Consider the following 22685-nt stretch of genomic DNA (forward strand, 5'->3'; position numbering starts at 1 on the left):
ATCTAGTGCCCGGGCATGCTGCTAAATATCCTACAATACACAGGACAGTCCCCCTACCCACAACAAAGAATGATCTGGCCCCAAATGTCAATGTGCTACTGTTGAGAAGCTGTGAGAAGAAGCTAAAGCATTTGGTGAAATCTCAAGTAATCACAATTGTCCGGACAACACAACATTTAAAATGTTGCCTTTGCCCCCTTGCCTGCCCCCTAATCTGCTATAATCTGATCCCGAGAGCAGAAAAACAAAAGTCTGCAGGCTTCTCAATGCTGACACTCTGAACTATTTTCAGTTTGCAATTTCAAAGCCCCAAATGGGGAGTTTCTTCCTCTGCTTTCAAGAAAGGAACTTTTCTCTGTGACGCCGATTTCCCTGCCCACAAGCAAAGGTGAGAGCCAAGCAGAGGCCTCACCGGTTAAATGACTAATATTTAATGAGCTCGTATTAACGACAATTATGCTAACCACGACACCTGAACTTTCCACGCTGTCCCTCTAACCTGGTATGAGCGGCTCTTAGTTGGAAACTTCTCCTTTGGGGTGTATTTGCTTCCCATTCTATAGGTACCCCAGTTCGCGTGACATGTGAAAGCCCACCACCACCAGATGAGTTCTAGAAGCTGAATTCTTTGGTCTTTTCTAGATTATTAATCATTCATCTGCCACCTTTGCTTATCAAATGTGAGCAACCCCCAAAATGCCCAGGGAGTCCACTTTTCCAAGCCACTGTTGCCTCTATACCCATGACCTCTGCCACTGGCGGTCAAGGAAAATCAGTGCGTGGGTGAGGCTTAGAGATAGACAACCATATCTTTAAACCATATTTTATCCGATTAAAAATGACTGCCAGCCCCTTCACGCATGTCCTCTAGTCTGTCGAACCTTCCAGTCTAGCTCGGTTTCAGAGGGTGTTTCCAAGCAGCTTACTTGAGAGTCGACTGGAGAGCTCTGCAGAGAGGGTTGTCATGCCGCTGGCCCGTCCAGGCGAGATGGGTGTTGCTGGGTGTACGGAAGGAGACGCAATTGATCCCAGGTACTGGTAGGACTGATCGTAGGACCACGGTGGGGATGGCTGGATCTGCCTTGTATCTGCAGACAACCAGGGAGGTCAGTTAGATGTGGGTGGGGGGGAGGGTTAACGTTGTTTTGAAAGACTCCATAAGAAACCAGTCACCTTTGTTTCAATATGTCATACATGTCTGTGGCTGATTTACCAGTGTCCAATAAGCCTACTTTAGTCCAGGTATTTGCTTTTGTTCAATAATTTTCCCCCAAAAGACACTGAAATACAGGTTGTTTGATTCTTGAAGATTTTCCTCTGAAAATCTTCCTTCCTTCCAAAGGTTTTACTTAATCATGTGAATAATGATGAGAAGAGTTGATTATACTTTCCAGGTAGAAGTGTTAATATTCAAACTGCTGCACATATTGACTGCCCAGTTTCAGCTTTACCAATAGTTATAATTAACACTATCAGAAACATTTTATACACTCAGGGGATCACCTGTCTATCTGCACTCAGTAAGAAAAAAAGAACAGAGAGTTTTGGGTTTGGTTTTTTTTTTTTTTTTTTTTTTTTTTGTATTTTTGGCAGAAATATTTCATGGGCTTATAAATGTTTTCTATTTAGATGAAAATTCTCCCACAAGGATACCAGAAAAGAAGGTTTGGCTGAGGAACTGGAAATGAGGCCTGATGACTGCTTCCCAAACCCAGCCGTCGAGAGCTTGGCTCTGTCACCCCAGACTGACAGAGATGTCCTGCATCTTTTCAAGACATCAGGTTTGCAACTTTTCAAGGGCTGAATGCTGAGCAAGTATTTTATAGATTGCCATTAAAGGAGGCCTGGGATAGAGAAAAGACAGAAGTCTGACTTCAGAAGATTTAGGTAAAAAAGGATTTTGTAAATTTGACACCAGCATTCATAGGAGTCAGTTTTCAAAAGCATCACGCTGTTTGCAGATGAAAAGGATACAAAAACAAACAAACAAATAACAACAAAAACGCCCTCTCTATTCTTAGGCAAAAGATATAAGGAAATTTAAATTGAACACTGTTCCACTGCAAGATAGCTTTACATTTCTTTAAGGTTAAACATTAATTTTGCCTTTGTGTCCCACCTTCTTGGTGGGCAAAGGTGACAGCAAACGATACTAACTCCCAAGGGTCTTCACAACCGGGGCTTCATGATGCTGCGAGTAAATGTAGGTAGAACAGAGTTCCTTAGGAAAATACTGGGTGTAAATTTTAGATGTGTCATGCCATAAAAATCTTCCTACTGGTGATAAAGTATTCCGATCTTCTCCACCAGGGGCATGCCATTTCTAGCAGCTAACGTTTGCCTTTTTGAAATTCCAGTTTTGCCTCTTGGAAGTTGTCATGGCGAAGAGTGAAATCAGGCCCTTAGAAACCCAAGTTTTCCTTGTCAATCTGCTGACAGCCCCCTACCCCTTTCCCTCATACCGATCAACTTCTGTTCTTTAAAATAACTGAGTTTTTAAGTTTGAAAAAACCTGGGCAAATATTTTAACTTAGAATCTTTGAAACTGAATATTAAAGTAAGGTCTTCATTTGATTCTGAGTTTTAGAGAATTTGAGGAGATGGCAGGGAATAAGAGAGCTGGTCCATTTTAAACTCATTGGAAGATACATGTTGAACTATGGTCAACGATTTTGCATAATCTTACAGCTAACAGTTTCCAATAATCAAAAGCAAACAGTAATAGCAGATTGTTCGAGATTCCCATATTACTACAAGTATTTTGCTCCAAATGAAAAAAAAAATGTATATGCAGATAGTTTTCTATAAAGACATGCATGTGTCCTAGATACACACGTTTGCTAAATGAATATATAGTAGTCAGATAGTTTGATCATTTAAAAAGCAAACAAAAGAGGTTTTATAATTGTCATAAAGCCCTCCGGGCTGTGAATTGCGGTACAGTAATTCATGCCTTGTTGTGTAGACAGCCCAGCACCCCTAACCCCATGTCTAAAACCACAGTAAGCATAAAGTATTATGCCATAATTCATGCTCTGTCATGTTTTACTATAGTGAAAAAGTTGTGTTAGGCTTTTCTAAACTCATAATTAAGCCATGCAAACGTTGCATAATGTTTCACGGCCTTTTAAAAATATGCTTTGGTAAAATGATCTTTATGATTGAAGTCCAAGTTCTGTGATTTTTTTTTAACACAGGGTTTTAGATTTAACATCTTCTTACTTCACACCACAACTTAGCTTTCCAGTATTAGACGGGGGATAGCATTGAGAACCCAAAGCACCCCTCCCCACCCCCCGCCCCCTCTGTGATCAGTTTTCATTCATGTGACCACAGAACTGCACTTGGGTTCATTGCCAAGGGCGAGCCAGAAGGTGGTGATGGCGAGCTTCTCATGTTGGCTTTTTGGATGTTTTCTTCTTCTACATGTATTATTCATAAAAAAAAACAAAAACAAAAAATAAAACAAAAAACTAAGGGCCAGTAATATGGTGTATTATGAATTTACTGTTCAGTTACCATTCTTTCTCTGATGAGGGTAACGTGAATGTTTGAAGTGAAGTATAGACGTGGCCATGCTGGGGGCCACCCCGAGCTCTGGACTGAGAGTCGGGAAAAGTGTCAGTGTGGTGACCCTGGATTACTTGCTTCACTTTCCCATTCTCATCTCTGAAAGGAGATGATCTCTAAGTCCCTCCCAATAGTCACAGACCAGGATTCTAATTCACGTAGTTCCTATGCAGTATTTCTCTGCCTAACTTGTATGTTAAACAGAGTTAGGGAAGAATCAGGTGGAGGTGTGGGGTGAAGAATGGCACTTGTAATAATAACTATGCATATTCTGGTTAGAGGAAGTAGGCAGGGATAAGATGGGGTTATCCAGAAAAGAAGCCACAAGCTGAGGAAGAGAACCACTGTAAGTCATTCTCCAGAGAGCAGGGCTACTTGTTCTTGAAGAGATTGCCTCTGACAAGTCCATCCATCAAAAAGAAGAAAAATTTATTGAAAATTTACTACATGCTGGGTATGTGCTAATTTAGCTGGTAACTACCTGATGAGTAAGACCAATATGGTCCCTGCTCCACTGGAGTTTATAGTCTGATATTAGTGATGATCCTGGGACTGTATGATGCTTGGAAAAGCTTCTTCTTCTTGCATTAATTCATCATGCTGAGAGTTGCTTCATTCATTCATTCATTCCTTCCTTCATTCATAGGCTCATGCACTTATTCATTTCCTCATTCATTCATGTTGCCAACAAACATTTTTGCTTTACTAGGGCCCCGGTTTGGGGGACTCAGTAGTGAATGCATTATAGTTCTTGCCTTCAGGGAGTTGTAGTGGGGGACGTATGAGCTATATCCAGGCAAACTGATGGATTATCTGCTAAATCTGGACTTGCAAACAGCTGTTCCTACATCAGCGATAAGAATCCTAGTGGAATTTATTATATGCTTATGTTATGCCTCTGCGAGGAGCAGACTAGGGAAAACAATTTAAGTCATAGACAGATTTCAGTTTGAGTCCTGCCTTCACCATAAACTAGCTATATGACCTTGGGAAAGTCATTTATTTTCTCTGATTCATTTCTCAATTGTGTCATGAAGTATTAATTTTCCTACTTCAAAGGGTAATAGGAATAAGTGTGATAAGTTATGTATAAAGCACGTATCACAGTTTTGGGCCGTATTAAATGCTCAATAAATCTAGTTTTTAGGATTACATTACTAACAAGGCAAAGTAATCCATGCCAAGGGACTTAACTGATATTTATTGATAAGGCCACATACCCCTGCTCCAGGATGAGGCGCAGGTCATACTGTGCTGTTCACTGACAAAGTGCTTGACTGCCGGAGTCATCAGCCCTGAAAAGGAACTGCACTCAGGAGATTAAACTGTAAGGGGCCAAGAAAAGAAAACTGGAGATTTGAGGTGAGGATAGAGGAGAAGGCGAGCATTTAGTCTCAACCATATTTCCAGTTAAAAATCTACTGGATTAAAAAATTTAAATTTGAGCCTTTCGGCATCCTGTGTTTTTCCGGGGCACATAAAGTTTTGATGCAGCTACTTTACTGAGGCCATTTTGTGATTATTTTCAGCTTTTTGATTATCAAATAATGGGAAAAACAGAGCCCTCTCTCTACAACTTGAGCCCCACTCCCATCTGCTTGAAATGAGGTCATAAAGGGGGGGAAGTTAGGGAGAAGGTGGGGTTCAGGCTAGTGGTGAGCTCAGAGGTATCCACAGCATATATCGCTCAATAAGAAAATAGAGTGCTTTAACTTTTGATGCAACAGTACCAAAAACTCTCCAGAGTTAAAAATGACCCTATCAAATAATTCGTATTAAATGTCCTGCTGTTTCCCATTTCAGCTCTGAAATGTAAAGCTCTTGGGAGTCATCACTCCCAACAAGAAAAAAGCTAAATAAAGTGATAATCCACCACTTTTCTTGGATCTATTAGAGAATTGAGGTCATAGGGCAAAACTGCCACCCTGAAATCTTGATAGGTAGGTGAATACAGAAAATCACATTGAGATCTGCTTACTGGGAACAGAAGCTACTGGAGCCACAAACTGGTAGGCACACTTCAGTGGTAATTTTGACAAATTCTTGGAGGCTGAGTATAGTCTAGTGTGAGAGTAAGAAACTCTTGGGAGCTATGGTCACGTGTGTGTGTGGGGGGGCGGGGTATGTTGGGGATGCTTTTGTGGGTTTTTCATTCATGAACTCCTCAAGGTTCTCATGGGATCCAGTATAATAACAGTGGGTTATAGCTACTAGAGCTGCATGACACAAACTATTTAAGGAAGAATTCTTAGGGGAGCCCGAAGACAACAAAGGAGACAAAAACAAGGACATTAGAGGAATTTAAAGCCTCTGGCACCTACAGCTACAGCAAACATTAAACCCCAACTCCTCACTAGATGGACATAAAATCTCACACTAAAGGCCTGTTCACCTCAGTTCCTATTACCTGATACATCATGTCCAGGTTTCCAATCAGAAATAACAAGGCATGCCAAAAAGCAAACAAAAACAGTCTGAAGAGACAAAACAAGCACCAGAACCAGAATCAGCTACCAAACAGGGAATTCAACTGTGTTTAATACATTAAGGGCTATACTGGACAAAGATGACAGAGTGCAAGAATAGATGGATCATGTAAGTAGAGAGATGGAAACTCTGAAGACTGAAAAAGGAATTCTAGAAATGAAAAACATTGTAACCGAAATGAGAAATGCCTTTGATGGGCTCATTAATAGACTGGACATGGCTGAGGAAAAAAATCAGTGAGCTTGAAAATATGTCAATAGAAACCTACCAAACCAAAAAGTAAAGAGAAAATAGAAAAAAAAAAAAGAATATCTATGAACTTTGGGACAATATCAAAAGGCATAACATATGCATAGTGGAAATACCAGAAGGAAAAGGAAGAGAAAACAGAATGGAAGAAATATTTGAAGTATTATTGGCCAAGAATTTTCCAAAATTAATGACAGACACCAAACCACAGATCCAGAAAGCAAACAGAACATCAAGCAAACTAACTACCAAATAATCTATATCTAGGCATATCATATTGAAACTGCAGAAAACTCAAAGACAAGGCGAAAATCTTGAAAGAAGCCAGAAGAGGGTGGAAAAGTAGGGCCCATTATCTAGAGAGTAATAAGGATAAGAATTATTTTGGACTTCTCTTCAGAAACCATGCAAGCAAAAGGAGAGGATGTAAATATTTAAAGTGTTGAAAGAAAAAAAAACACACAACCTAAGCCACCGACCTAGAATTCTATGTTGAGAAAAATTAGCCTTCAGAGGTACAGGAAAAATACAGACATTCTCTGACAAACAAAAACTTAGATAATTTATCCAGCAGACATGCCCTGCAAAAGAAATGAAAGAAGTTCTTTAGGGAAAAAGAAAATAATGTGGGTCAGAAACTCAGCTCTAGATAAAGAAAGAGCATCAGAGAAAGAATAAATGAAAGTAAAATACAGTCTTATTGTTCCTATACTTAATTGATCCAAAAGATAACTGTTTAAGATGATAATAGTGATACTATATGGGGTAATTATAACATATGGATAAGTGACATGAATGACAGTAATGACAGAAACGGGAAGGACGATATGATATAGTATCATCTGATGTGACTTAGGAGTCATCATACATATATTTTGCAACTCTAGGAAACCACTAAAAGCATTTAAAAAGTATAATTGATTTGCTAAGAGGGGAGATAAAATGGAATCATATATAGTTCTGTTAAAACCAGAGAATGCAAAAAAAGAGAGGGGAATAAAGGCACAACAAATATAACACAGTTTCAAACATGGTAGATATTAATCCCACATATCAATAATCACCTTAAATATGAATGGTTTAAATGCACCAGTTAAAAGAGATTGTCAGAGTAAATTAAAACAAGACTCAACTATGTGTTGTCTACAGGGAAACTAGTTCAAATCTAAAAACTCAGGTTAAAAGTAAAGGGATGGGAGATGACAGACCATGATTTCTTTTGATTTCTTTTCACTAATCAAAAGAAAGCCAGTGTAGCTATATTAATTTTATATAATGCTAAATATGAAAGAAGGGAAAATTTCAGGGATAAAGGAAACATGATAATAAAGGAGTCAATTCTCTAAGAAGACATAATAATCCTTAATAATTATGTACCTAAAAACAGAGTGTCAAAAAACATGAGGCAAAAACTGATAGAACTGCAAGGAAAAATAGAGAAATACATTGTTAGAGTTGAAGACTCAGCACCCCCCTTTCAGTAACTGATACATCAAGCAGGCAGAAAATTAGGGCATAGTTGACGTGAACAGTACTACCAACCAACCTGATCTAATTAACATTTATAGAACATTCCATCCAACAACAGCAGAACACACATTCTTAAGCTCTCAGGGAACATTCAGTAAGACAGACTACATTCTGGGCCACAAAATACACCTTAACAAATTTAAAAGAACAGAAATTGTACTGAGAAATATATTCTCAGGCCACATGGATTTAAACTATAAAATCAATAATAGGAAGGATAGCTGGAAAATCTCCAAAGAATTGGTGCCTCAGCAACACACTTCTAAATAACCTATGGGTCAAGTAAGAAGCCTCAAAAAAAAAAAATTAAATATATTTTGAGCTAAATGAAAACACTACTTATCAAAATTTGTGGGATGCAGCAAAAGTAGTGCTTAGAGGAAAACTTATACCATGGAATGCATATATATGATCATTCTATATATATATGCATTTTCAAATATATATATATATTTTCAAATATATATTCTGGATCATTCTTCTTTTCAAATATATATATATATATATTTGAAAAGAAGAATGATCCAGAATCAGTAATCTAACTTTCCTGCTTAGGAACTAGAGTAAAAAAGAGCAAAATAAACCTAAAGAAGGAGAAGAAAAGAAAAAATAAACATTAGAGTAGAAATCAATGAACTCAAATACAAGAAAGTGACAAAATCAAGGAAACCAAGAGCTGGCCTTTGAAAACCCAAAAATGTTCTACTTTGTCCTCAAGCGCCCAGCAAGCCACAGAAAAGGATGGCCAGAGACACCTGGCTCCACTGTGACCATCTACTTCTACTGGCTTTTTAACTCCCACCCTCAAAACCTGGGTTCCTAACATCAACACCTGAGCTGGGACATCTTCCCTCAGCCTGGGGCCAGTAGCAGGTTGATGGGGCACCTGGACTCGGGTGTTATAGTGAGAAGGCCCTTCCTTTGGCTATTCAGCTGGTATCTTTACAGACCTTTCAGTCACCTTTCAGAGCCATTTACAAACAGAGACCAGACAATTATGTATGCCAGGGGCCCTAGCCTCTATTTTTAAAAGAGCCAAAAGTGCTTGGTGAACATATAAACCGTCAGGGCAGCCCTTGTTTTTTCCCTAGAGGATTTTTTCCCCCTTCTTTCAGCTTGGAAGTCGGCAGGGCAGTTCCCAGGGTGTCCTCCAAGTTCACCTCAGTCGTGGGTAGCTGGTGAAATGCCTTCTTGGATGCCTCGGAACACACAACAGGATGTGACTCAGGACTCAGAGATGTGAGTCAGTTTCCAGGGTGATGTGTCAGGGTGAGCCCCAGTTGTGGCTTGCATCTCCTTGTCAGGGACCCCTGGGAGGAAAGATCTGGGCTCCCCTGCAAACAGAAGGGGTGCCCCCAGATGCTTTTCTGCCACCTTCAGAATTGCGTGCCATCAGCTTGCATGCCACAGGCGTTGGGTAATTCTCTGCTATGGAAGAGGCACTTCCCTGAAAGTTCCACTGTTTTCCAGAAGCGCTGCTTCTTCTGGCCTGTTCAGTAAAAGTGCAACACAGCACCACAAGCAGGGCTAGCAGTCCCAGGTGGGGAGCGGCCAGGTAGCAGACACTGGAGTAGCACATTGTCACTATCAGTGAAATCCCAAGACAGTGAGTGTGAGTCAGTTCCTACCAGCTCTGGATCCTGGAGAAAGAGGGGTTGTGAAAGAGCTTTGGTATTTGCCAACCGTTTGTCTCCACTGCAGACATCTTGGTTAGTCATGTACAGCTAAGGGGCAGTTATTGTCCTGGCAATGACGGCAGGGGAGCACTCGGCACCCAGCCGGGGCAGAGACCTCCCTGGGGCTCCTGTTTCAAAGGCCTTCAGGGTTTTGAGGGATCCCGTCCTCACAGCCCACGGGAGGTGGCAGGCTGCCTGCGGGAGGCGTGAAGGGAGCTGTGTGGCCACGTCTCCACCACTCGCTACCTCTGGGACCCAAATTCCACACCAGCCTGGGAGGCTTCGTGGCTTTGCGGTCAGGAAAACTGGTTCCTAACATCACAGCCACCCCCCGCCCCCACCCTGGTGGCTCACCACAGTCCTTTTCCTCTCCAACCTCTCTTTCCTCATCTCTAAAAATGGGGGCAACCAGACTCACCTGCCTCACAGGTGTGAGAGTTAATTAATGTTTGTGGAGCAGCTTTGAGAGCCACAGATGAAAGGAGCTCTATAAATGCAAAGTGCCATTCCTCATTAGACTTGCCAGACAGTTCCCAGGGGAAACAGTTCAACCCTCACCACGGGGCCGCTCCCCTCGGCCAGATCCGTCTGAGACGTGTCTGGAAAAAGGCTCTGGACTCAGGCACAGTCATCTCTGAGGAAGAGTTCGGGGAGAAGTCACTGGCTTCTAGAGAAGACGGGTGTTTGGATAACACCTGCATTCTCTGCTGGCACCGTCTCCCCGAGGCAGAGGGAAGCGGCCTCCAGCTCACACGGGATGGAGGTGGAGGACCTGGTTCCAGGGGAATGGAAGGCACCCTCTGCTCTCTGCTTTGTCCTCTCGCAGAGGAATTATTTCCCTGCACATTGGAAACATCCACTGCAGACACCTCTCCCGTAAAGATTTTCTGCATCCTTCCTTTCTGCACCTCTGCCCCCTTAAGACCAGGAACTCCCATGAACACAGTACAATCTGGAACATGCGGAAAGAGAACGTGGGCGATGCTTCACTATGCTTTGGTTTGGGTGGGCCCCAAACGTTCCAGGATTTGGGAACCCGGTCCCAGAGCTGTCCCTCAGGGAGCTGAAAGGGCCTGAGCAGGGGCGTGGCAAAGGCAGAGGCCGGTTTGGGAGGCTGAGACATTCAGACGGAGCCCCCCCCCACCCCGCTCACCCCTCACTCACTGCGTGCTGAGGCAAGTGACTAAACCCCTCCGCGACTCAGTTTCCCCACATGTGAACAGGGGTCCCTAGGAGGATGAGCGGTGATCCTGGTTTGCTCATTGTCGGTGCGGTACCCTGCACCTAGGGGGCAAGTCTTCCCTCCCGCGTCCCTTCAGAAAAGGGTCCTGTGTCCCGGCAGAGATCTGTCACCCACGCTGTACAGCGCTCCACGTGAGGGAGGAGGGAGAGGCTCAGGCCCATGGAACCACCAGGAACAACACCGTCCTTAGCCAGCCAGAGTTCCAGGGTACACACTGTCCCCGAACCCCTCACCAGGAAAACGTGGTTTCACAATGCAGGTATAGGGTGTTCCAGCAGACTAGCGCACAGACTGCTGACGTGACGTGGGAGCCCTTCCTCCCGCTGAGCACCAGCGTCCTTCAGAGAAAGGACCACGGCCCCTCTGGAAGGCAGCTGCATTGTGGCCACGTGGCTGGGCTCAAAGTGCCAGCTACGGCACAGAAATCCAAAAGCTGCGTCTTGCCAATCAAGGGTGCATCGTCCCTACCTTCTGAGGTGGGACTCACGTGGAGGGGCGACAGCTCTTTCTTTAGGAGCATCCATTCCACGCTCCCAACTTGGAGAAGAACATTGTGACGAGGGAAGTGGAATAACTCCATCAAGCTGAAGGGCCCAGCCCCCTCCTAACTGCTTGCTGCATCAGCGGCTGTGTCAGCATTCTCCTGTTTTCCCAGGCATCGCCCCTGTCCATGCCGTCCCATCACAACTTTCTTCCCTTACCTGCACTCTCTTCTTGTTTTCCTTTCCCACCTGTCAGGCCCAGGCTCCTGGAATCCCCAGCAGTGGGAACCGGGAGGCCAGAACCCCCAAGGGCTCACTCCTTCTTCCCTCCCTCGAGCACCCTGCCTTTCACAGAAGCATGGACACCCAGCGAGCCCTGGGATTCCTGGATGTCCCTTCACCTCCCACACCCTGAATCACTCCCATAAAACCACAGGAAAGTCTCTGTATACAAGGACAAATTTCTCCCTGTGGAAGGGCACTGCCGTTCTCGTTGGCCTTTGACCCTTTCTTTCCTCCCACTCCACTATGCCAGAAATAAGGACAGATCCAGGAAGCATATCCTCTTCACACAATGAGTGGCCTTACCTGCCCAGTGGGAGACGTAAGACATGCAATTCACAGATTTGTTATCTGTTCTGTTGGTGGCCTCAGACAGACAGCAGGACAGGCCGCCCTGAGCTCGGCGTTGCCCTGTGTCCCTAATACACATTAACCTACAGACGCACCAGCTCCGGCTTATTCTTTGTAAACATATTTTCGGAGGATTAGTGTTTATCATACTTCTTAAACTCAACGCTTCCCCATACGTTAAAAAGCCCCCAAGAAATGGCTCCCTTACACTTCTCCTTATTTTTCAAAAATAACTAAATTACTCAAGTATTCGACATTGTAGCAACAGAGGAAGAAGAAGAGGCCCAAACCCTTCTCCTCCAGGGCCAGGCCCCGATGCCAGTTTTGAGTTCTTTAGGATCATTGGATTTCTTTGGCTTGCGAGCCAGGGGAACCGCTATCAGTTTCTTCTGTGGTATCAGACAGCTCCCCCTTTTCTCTAATTCCTCTGTGACCCCCTTCTCCCCCACCTCCACGAGAGATCCACACAGGAGGAATTTGTTCACTTAAGCCTGCAGTCATTTTGTAAACCCCGAAGAACTGACCTTGATGGGAACTAATTGGGATGGCAATAGATTAACAACCCAGGTTGCCGAGGTGGAGTTTTAAAGCATAAAGGAGACCTTTGAAGATAAGAACCATGTGCACTTTTATAAGCTCATCCCTGGTGCTCGGAACAAAGGACACAAACTAATAAAGTCAGATTCATCTCGGGGCAGCCCACACTCGCAGAGGAATAGTACCCCAAACGCTGATCCAGACAGGCAAATGGAAATCTGCCGGAATTCTTTTAAACTCCAACACAGATCTCGATGTAAAAAATGACACACACACACACACACACACTGGGTACGAAGCAGGCCTCTGATGATCTAAAGATCCCCCGGCTTCATTTATTGACTTAGAGAAAGTAATGGCATTTCAAATACAACCTTCATACTTGAATAGATGAGGTCACCCTGAGAAAGATGATACCGAGCCCAGCAGTGGGAAACCTCCCTCCAGAGAACAGCTTTGATGTACAAGGTCAAGGAAGGCTTTCTCAGAGAAGCAATAGGTTTTTAGTGACTTGGACTAAAAATGGAAGAATTAAAAAATAATAATAAAAGGAGAGCTTGAGATAGCAGGTCATCCGAAACTCTCGCTCAACGAAAGGGATGGACCTATGAGAACAGAGACCCGCAAGACCTCAAGGAACTAAGGGGCAGAATCGATTTACTGCCAAATATAGATGCCCCAGTGACTCCCATTTGTTGCAGGCGTCAAGATGCTGTGTGGACTGACTAAATCCTTATGAATTTCCCAGATTGGTCTAAACAGCAGTGACTGTTCTTCCAGGGAATATTGGGCAATGTCTGGAGAATTTTTGGTTGTCACACCTGGGGTGGGGGAGCGCTACTGGCATCTAGCGTGTGGAGGCCAGGGGGGCGGCCCCTGCAGCAGAGAATTATCCAGCCCCGGGTGTCAATGGGAACCCAGCCCAGGGTAGGCAAGTGCCACCGCACGGCAGCTTTCAGTCACCACGTTGGACCCTGATGACAAGCCAGAAGGCGTGACTTTCAGAGGTGCCCCCAGACTCAGACAAATGTAATGCAGCGCTGTGCCCTGGGCAGAAAGCAGATGTGAAACTGGGGGGTTGTGAGGAGATAAGGTACATGGTAGGTACCTGCTGGAACCCTGTGGGAATCCAGGGGCGGCTGGAGGCCACTCGTCTGCCTGTGTGGCATCGGCAGTCATGAGACGCCCCAGAGAATTCTGTCCCCATGCCAGCGTTTGGGACGACGGCTTTCTCACAGTCTCATGGCCTGGCACCCAGACTTGGAGCTGGCATGCCGGGCCCTGGGGGAGCCGCAGGTGTAAACGACCAAGATCCCTCCCGAGCTGACCGTCAGCTTTGCCACCTGGGAAAGGGCAGGCTAGTGCTTGTCTCTCCTGAGCTTCCCGGGCATGAGTCACATGTAACTAGATAATGATGCAAATCACTGTCAACATGTCTAAGGTTTCATTCCAACCTCTCAGGGAATGATAGAGCGGCAAGCACCTCAGAGACACTCCATGCCAGCCCAGGATGGAGAACGCAGAAGGTCGGAGAGAAAAGTGACTCCCTCCATTCCCTGGGGCAGGTTAGTGACAGGGCAGGGACCGACCTGGTTCTTTGTAGCGTGCTGCCTTTCCTATAGGGTGATTGAAGCCATTTCCCCCTAATCTAGTTACCCTGGACTGACAAAATGAAAAGACTGGTCTAAACCTAAAGAAAACAAACGAGAGAGAGAGAGAGAGAGAGAGAGAGAGAGAGAGAGAGAGATCACCAAGCTCGGTGCCCGATGGACGCTGGGGATGGGCACCTTTTCCTTCTCACAGGTCTAGGATTCTAGGATTATGGGGCCCACTGGGAAGCCCTTACTCCATTTATGTCTCTGTTGTACCCTGAAACTAAGCCCAGACAATCCCCAATCTCAAATAAAAGTTGATACCTGTCACTGAGAATTCACAACCTACATCAAGATTAGGGAGGAAGGGAGGTTACCATTTCCCCCCTCTGTGTTTTGGGGGTGGTCCTGGGGAGGAGGCAGGCTTCCAGAAACAGGCAGGTGGCAGGAAGGTTACCTTGTCACCTTGGCTCCACCTTGTCTTCTAATGGCCTTAAACTGCCAAGTGGCTGTAACGTGCTGATTTTAAATCCTTTTCTGGAAAGTGCCATTCCCTTTTCTGCTCGCATCACTTAAAATAATGAGTGAACGGCACTTGTATTAGTCTGTCTTTCAAGTGGATTAAATTCATGGGCTCGTTCCCCTCGTCTCGCAAGCTTTGGCCTGGCTGTCTGAACCTCCAGATTAGACTGAGGCAGCACATGCCAGACGGCAGTGAAACGCAATTAGCTAGGCAAACTTTTGAAGGATTCGAGCCCTGGGGCACAGGCTGTTTACGAAAGACTAAAAGCACCGTTTGTACTGAGCAGGACCAGTTGCCTCGTCTTTTCGAGTTCTGGATCCTGCCTGCCACTGGACTCCAGGCAGGATTTCTAGGGGCCGATAACATCAGGCTCCTGTCCGCACCTCAGCCCCTCAGGGTCTTTGCTCTGTTTTCCAACAAGAAAATGCAAGTACCAACAAAAGTCTATTATAACCTCTCCCTTTGTGTTCACTGACTCTGTCTCTCTCTCTCTCTCTCATTGGTTTATTTGTTTGCATTGTGTACTACCCCGATAAAAAGGCAGCGAGAAATCATCCTATAGCTTGCTTGGCTCTGTAATATCTTTGGAAACGAACCACCTTTCCAATAAACAGGAACTTCCCGTCTTCTTTGAAAAATAAACACACACACACACACACACACACACACACACACACAACCAGTCTCAACAACACGTCTGAAGTACTTTCCCCTTGATTGGAACAAAAGAGGCTTCTGAGGAACCCAGGGAAGAGGAGATGAAGAAAGTGAAAGGGAAGATTGACAAGGAGGGTGACAAGTGGCCTTCCCTCCGCTGGCTCACTTCTGTTTTTTCAGACACAGACCAGAGTGGCCGGTGTAGGTGGGCTGGCGTGGGGCTTCGTCCACCAGCAGACAGCTATGATGGGGCCGCGCAAAGGAGAATGTGGGAAAGGGGTACTGGGCTTCCGTCGTCCGTGTTAGGCACAGAGTGAGGTCACCAAGGTGGTGGCAGTGAAATGAGGCCAATCCCTGTCAACATGGCTCTGAGGCTCTGAGGCCGTTCGGCAAAGAGGCTGTTACCATGTGCAGGAAGGTAGAGGGGCTAGAAAGATAAAGCGTGAACTTGTAAGGATGGATTTGGAAAGCGCTGGAACCAAGAAGAATCTAGGAATGCTTTTAAAGCAGGAGGCAGCACAGGAACACACCTGGGGCAGAACACCGGTGCTCAGGGCATGGCAGTGAGGTGCGGCGGTTACAGGGATGTTATAGAACCTATTTGTACTTTGGCATCCACATCTCTAAATAAATGCATTAAACCAGATTGGAAGAAAGCCTCAGGTAAGCTGTCTGAGGAGCAAGGCAGAGGGGAAGGGAAGAGGGTGATGTAAGAGAGTTTGCTTGAGGAAAGGGGGCACTCACTAACGTTAGTTAACAGAAGACTGCAGAAGGGCATGGGGTCAGAAGCTGAAGAAGCACAGAGATTTTCCTCCTTGTCGCAAACGTGACAGGAGGAGACCCAGAGAGGGGTGGGTATGCTGTCAACTGGGTGGGAACACCTGGGCTCTCTCCCCCAGGCTCCCAGCTGGGCTCTGGGAGGCAGAGAAATGGGCTTCCTTTTCTAGAGGTGGTGCTTTGGGAGGATGGAAATCATTTAGGGCAGGACATTTTGAAATTGGGATTAAAACCTGCTAAGAACCAGTTCTGACCTGCTGTCCTGAGAGCAGGGAAAGTGACTCCTCAACGCCTCCCACCGACCCCTGACCTTGGAGGTCTGGGTGTGGGGACATGGAGGTGTGGGAGAGAGAGGTCCTGTCTGCCTGGAACTTCCGGGAGAACTTGTCCTCCTCGGAAGCATGACTGGAGATGGAGAGGAAAGGGGGCAGGGGCTTGGGGCTTGGGGATGCTGGAAGGGATCTTATCAGACAGTTGTGAAGTCTGGGTGATCTCAAAGCACAGAGGGAAATCTCTAGTCCTCACTCCCCGGAGCCCAGGACCACTCGGGGATGCAGCAAACGTGCCCTATTGGGTAACAATGGAGGGCAACATATGGGGAGATGGCGAAGTGAGAGGCAGAACAGATGGGTCCAGGAGTAGAGGAGGGGGTCAGTGTGGTCCTCGGTGGGACTAAGATGTCCTGAAGGAGATGGGGCAGCTGAGGCACCCTGAAGCGTGACAGGATTGGGGGACTTCAAGGGGTGTGCAGAGGCCAAAGAAGATGGCAGGTAAGAAGACAGCGGCTCACAGCCACCTCCATGCCCAGCGTCCCTCCAGCTGGTCTGCTTGACTTTTGGTCATTTCAGAGCAAGGATATGCCAGTGGAGGAATAGAGAATCTAATGGCCCAGAGAAACGCACCGGGCTGGAGAAGGTGCTGCACAATCAGTGGTTAGTGATCTCAGCAGGTAGCATCTTTGATTTCCGTGTAGAACCTCCTTGGCCATCAAATGGCAAGCTCAGCTGCGTTCCTCCACAGGTGATGTGTTCAGACAGAGTGGGCCCAAGGAGGACCGCAGGTCTGAGGGGAGCCTGTGCAGGGCTGTCCTAAGGACCTTCCTCAAGACCAGGGTCTCAACAGTTATGCCACCTCCTACTGCATAGGGTCTTCACATGTGTGGTGAAGGTGACAGAGAAGGGATTCAAACCCAGGTTGGAGGGGGGCCAGAAGTCCCCAGATTTTCTGTCTCTCATTGCCGTTTACCACACCTCACTCTACTGCCTCTACAAAGTGGTCCTTTTGTTCCTTTGGGGATGTTGGCTGATATGCATATAGAGAGACCAGGGTGGCTCAGTGAAAGTGGTTGAAACTAAGAAAAACGCAGGCCCCACGTCATCTCTGAAGCCTTAGGTCTCTGATGAAATAAAGAGGATGCATATTTCCCCTGCTGTGTCTCCGGGGCCAAAGCTATGCATCAACAATGGGGCTTGGTGCTTAAATAGTTGTATGTGAGAAGGATGGTGGCTGCCTGGTTTTGTTGGAGGACAAGCAGAATGGAGTGACTGCTGGCACCTGATCATCAACCAGCTCCTAACAGCCTTGCTTACTGAGAAGGCAGCTGGTACGTGGCTTCAGCTACTCAAGCCCCAGGGTGACAGCTACACATAGAAAAATCACTAAGTGCCCCCACACAGGGTGAGCAGGTCCCTACTGTGGGCTTTTGCTTGTGTAGCTCTGGGAACACTTTTCTTGACTCTTACTCTCTGGACCTCAACACTGCGCGGTCATATAAAAGAAAGTCATTTCAGGCTGGTTTGAGGGGTGCCAGCATGGACCCAGTAGAGGTCGTGGCTGGTGGCTGCCTCGAGTCAGGGACTTTGGAGAGCTGGACTGGCAAAGGGTGAGCAGACTGAAGTGCTATTGGCCACCTCTGTCCTCTCTGTTGACAAGGGACAGGAAGGCTGAACTGGGACAGGAGAGTTTGCTGTTTCCTCGGTGAATGACCAAGAGCTCGGGGCAAAGTTCCCCTCTGCTTTCTGCTCCAGCATTGACATGTCAGCGATAGAAGGGAAAACCAAGAGAAAAGCTTTCACCGACAGACCCACCATGTGGGAAGAGCTCAAGTTTCAGTGCTGGTGGGGGGCCCCACCCCGACCTAAGCACCCCACTTCTCCACGGTTGTTCAGCCTCCGCCCATGACTGTCGATTTATTCTCCAACAGGCCCCGGGCTCCTTGTTTTGCAGTAGGAAATTCTCCCTCATAAGAGAGCTACTGTTGGCATTGTTTGTTTGTTTTTTAATTTCCAAAAATAAGGAAAAGTTTACAAAATGGAAGGGGGCAGGGAAGAGAGGGAAAGGGCAAGGGAGGCAGCGACCCTAGTTTTCCAGTCTTGCCTTGGCTTCTCCCTGGCCCCCAGAGCCTCCCGGTGCAACCCCCACCCCTCACCCCCCTGTTCTGAACGTGAAAAATAAGCAGCCTGAGCGGCCACGACTGGAGATGTGTCTAACAAGGCCCTCATTGTCTCAGACAGGTGTGAGATTGGACTTGATTCGGGGCCAACATCTCCACCACCGGAGCCAGCTCTGGGAGCCGAAAACATGCTCCAACCCTCCAGTAATACCACTGCAGCCAGCCAGAGTCTCAACAATTTAAGGCTTAACACACACAACATAAATCAGAGGAGGATGGACCAGCCGACCGGCAGCTTCTTGGGTGCTTGCCTGCAGACTGTCTGCAGATCAGACCCTGCCTGTTTGGGTTATTTGAGACATTTTTTTTTTTTTCCTAATATAAAGATGAGAAACTGGGTGGAGCTGTGCGCAGAGGCACACTGGTGTTTGCCCTATCTTGTTCCAACAGCCCCTCTTTCACATAAGTGCTGTTTTGAAGGGACTGCTCAGGAAGGTTCACTTTGCTATATCCGGAGACTAGGAATGCGTTCAAGCTGGGGAGGATGGGCAGAGGAAAGCTGAGTGCAGGAACACAGGAGCTGGCTGTGTGACCTCTGGCAGGTCGCTTAACCTCTCTGGGCTTCCAATGTGTCACCTACCTAACGTGGGGCTGGCCATCTTATTCTGGTCTAGCTTTTTTAACTCACTCATCTTCAGTGGTCAGAAGTTCAAAGTCACCATAAAAATGGCCCGAATCAGGGGAAATCATTATCCTTGGGGCCGGGGGGGGGTGATGTGGGGAGGGAATTTGCAGCAACGCTAAATGCTATATTTCTGAGTGGATCTCTGTTTCTGAGCAAGACAAGGCCATTTCACAGCCTTCCCCTTCGTGGGCCTCCTTCTCTTGTCTGTTCTTTTGAAATATGTGGTTCTCAGACTGCTGAGGCAAGACCCTGGGAGTGTGGTCAGGACATGTCAAGAGCCGCATGCTGTGGGAGGCCAGGATGGAGAAGACAGGGCCACATGGCTAGTCAGTGCAGGGCCTCAAGTCCCCATTTCTCCTGATTAACTCGTAACTAAGTTCCATGTCGGAGAGGCAACCACGAAGTCACCAAGTCTTAGCAAAGGAACGGAGCCCAGAAGCCACCTGTCAACGCAGTGCCTCCGGTAGAAGGGCCTTTGGAGTCTGCTCCTGGGATTCCTGTGACATTCCTGGGGTAGCTTTGGCCCTGCCATGCATGACCCTGGCCCTGAATTCAAGGTCAAGGACGCGACCATCACAGAGATGCCTGTATGTGGCCCTAGAACCCTCACTCGCACTGTCACACCCCCTTCAGGGAGTAAATGGCAGCATGACGTTGGCAGCGGCATCCTGAACTGGGACGAGGAGGTTGTCACTCAGCACCAGCCCCCAGCCCCGCCAGCCCCGCCTGCCGGCGCCTTCTCGCTGCGTTCCCACAGCTGTGGCTGTGGGACTCTGCCCTGTCACACTTGCACACCTGTTTGCCGGCCTGCTCCTGGCCCGCCAGCCCAAGCTGCAGCGGGCTTTCAAGGCCTGGGCTTGTGGGCGGAATCGGCACTGGGAGGTATTTACTTAAAATCACACAGGAAGGTGAAACTGGGTTCAAAGAAATCCTTTTGTAGATGGTTCATTAAAAATGCCAAAGAGGCTGACCATTCACATTCTCTGAATATGTTCAATTCATGCATGTCAGGGGCCGGGTCAGAGTTCATCCCTGACTGCTGCCCACGTGGGCCCCTGTCAGCCTCCCTGCAGCTGTCTGCTCCCCGCCAGGAGCAGGGCTGGGGGAGCTTGGTGGGGCCGAGAAGGATGGGGGATGGACTTGTGATAGGTAGTCCATTCTCGCCTTTTTGAAAAATCCCAACTCCTTAAGTATGAAATTCAACATTTTAAAAATGGAGACACAAAGGAGCCCACGAGACAGAATGCAACCATTATTATCTCCTCGAGGAGACAGCACACTTCGAGAGAAAGGTAGCAGAAGGCTGACCACAACTAAATATCCTAAGGAGCCTTCCATCCTGACGGCAGAGGCTACACTCTGTGGCCACCTCTGAGTCAGAGGCAGGACGGGCCAAGAGGATAAGCACTGGACCGGGAGTCCCAAGACCAGAATTCAGCTGGGCCTCAGTGTCTCAGGGGTAAAATAAAGGGCTTCAAGCAGAGGAGTCGAAGGTCCTTTTCGACTTTATCAGTTTTCCATTCCCATTACATCTTGTGGAACAGTAATTGTGGGTTCTCCTGTTAGAGTTGACCCAAGGAAACAAAATGTGAGTGCAGATACCACTAAAACCACCACTGCTTGATCCTCCCTGGGCCTTCACGTCACCTGCGGAATGAGGAGACACTGAAGGGAACTGTCACCGCATAGCTGTGGCTCCTAGGAGAGGATGTGCAATGCCTTGGTGATACACCAATGCCACCAGCAAGGGCCACTGATAGCAGTAACAGTAACAAAAAGAATAACACAGACCATTTACTTCGTGTTTAAAGCATACCGGGCTCTATGCTAAATACTTCACAAAAACATACCTCAATCCTTGAACCAAGTTCATGAGGTAATGAGTAAAGACATGCACTGCTTACCCAATGCCTGGCATCCAGGGCATTGTGCATATTAATTCATTTAATCCCCACATCTCTCCAATGAGTTAGGCGCCATTATTGCCCATTTTACAGATGGGGAACGGCGGCACAGAGGATTTAAGTAATTCTTGCAAGATCACATAACTAGGAGGTGACCAACCTGGGGTTTGAATTCCAAAGTCCATCTCCATTACCCACCATATAGATTTTAGCATTAACTTGTGCTTTCCTCATAAAGTGCATTCTGGGGGCTGCCATGTGTTTTTCTGAGTCCCTTCTGATGCTAAGAAGGAAGGTACAGTGTTATCCTGACCAGTGGGATGGATGGACAGAAGCACTAGCATTTTGTCTTGACATCTCAGCCGCCATGTCCCCCTCTAAGGGAGCCATGAATGACCAGCAAGAAAGTGTGAAAAAGAAGAGAACTTCCTCGTAGACCCTTGTAAGGCATCTCCCCCTACCGCCCTCTCCCAAGGCGTGAAGGAATCAAATGAGAAAATCAGGGAAGAGATTCTGGAGTAAGAATAACAAGATTTCCTCTCCCTTCCACCTGAATTGGCCATCTGTAATTTTGCACAAATTTAATTTTAAAGTCATGCTTTGTAATTTGTGGAAAATCATATTAAATTAAACAGATCCACGTCTGGGCAATGACTCCTCTCATTTAGCAACATATGGTGGCTCAGAAAACCTGATCACACAGCAAATACACTATGAAAACAAGAGCCTTTTAATCAGGGGCAGCAGAATCAGGGGGCTCTGGGACACCCCACTCGCTTCCCTCAGAATGTCCGATGTGACTGTGAGTCCCCAGGAAGTACAGCATCCAGAATTACAGAATATTACAGTTAAAGACCTACGTGGCTAATCACGGAGGAGCCTGGAAGTTGGAGGGAAAGAAAACAGTGCCAGGTCACATGGCTGCCCAGGGCCTGAGCAGGTGGGACCCTCAGGACCATGTCACACACCTCACGGGGGGCTGGTGGTGGGGACAACATGAACCAACCACAGCGCTGCATGCTACACACGTGGGCTGTACTTGTTTTGTTACGATTGCCTTTGGTAAGTGCGTGAACCACGTTTACCACAATCTCACGGCAGCCGCCGCTCCAAAAACCACCCAGGAAGAGACACCATCACAAACATATGTTGCAGTTTCAAAACCGAGGGTGGGCTGGTGGCAATAACTGCCCATTTTCAAAAACGTCTGGGTTCCTCCTTCAGGTACCAGACTCCTTGGGTGACCCACAGACGTACGGCTGCGTTTTCAGAATCTTGAAAACTCAGGCAATTACGGTTGTTCCACATAGAGGCCAATTTACACCAACGTGCAGATGGAGAATAACAGACCTTGAGAGGCGCGATCTAAAGAAACCACTTAACGGGCAGAAATGCCACGTCGAGCCCTTGAGCTGGTGCTGACTTTTACAGATATTTTAATAACTTTATCATTATATAATTTGCCACCTGATATGTGCAGAGAGATGCACTAATGGAGTGTGAGTGGCCACCACAGTGCAATAACCCCGTGAGACTTCATAAAGGAACCATGTTCGCTTCCCTTGTGTGACCTGCAACTCCAGGAAGTGCCATCGCTCGTTAAGGTTATTTCTTCCTCCCTTTTTTTCCTCGGGATGTTCTTTTCAAAAAAACCTAGGTACATGTCTGTACGTAGTCCTTCCAAAGACGGAAGGAGGGATCACACAGGAGAAGGAATGACTCAGGCTGAATGCATACAGTTGTAAGGT

At 46.7% G+C, this 22685-nt stretch overlaps 1 protein-coding gene across 2 annotated transcripts in view; it reads right to left on the reverse strand.

Annotated features, from left to right (window-relative positions):
• The window catches only part of RUNX1 (RUNX family transcription factor 1), a 228970-nt gene that overhangs the window by 5409 nt on the left and 200876 nt on the right, over positions 1-22685 (reverse strand). For both annotated transcript variants that reach the window (XM_033127971.1, XM_033127961.1), the window contains one exon: positions 927-1088. In XM_033127971.1, coding sequence (XP_032983862.1) covers positions 927-1088 — 162 coding nt within the window. The remainder of the gene's footprint in view (positions 1-926; positions 1089-22685) is intronic.

The sequence above is a fragment of the Rhinolophus ferrumequinum genome, chromosome 2 (genome assembly GCF_004115265.2).
Source record: "Rhinolophus ferrumequinum isolate MPI-CBG mRhiFer1 chromosome 2, mRhiFer1_v1.p, whole genome shotgun sequence".
Classification (NCBI taxonomy): domain Eukaryota; kingdom Metazoa; phylum Chordata; class Mammalia; order Chiroptera; family Rhinolophidae; genus Rhinolophus; species Rhinolophus ferrumequinum.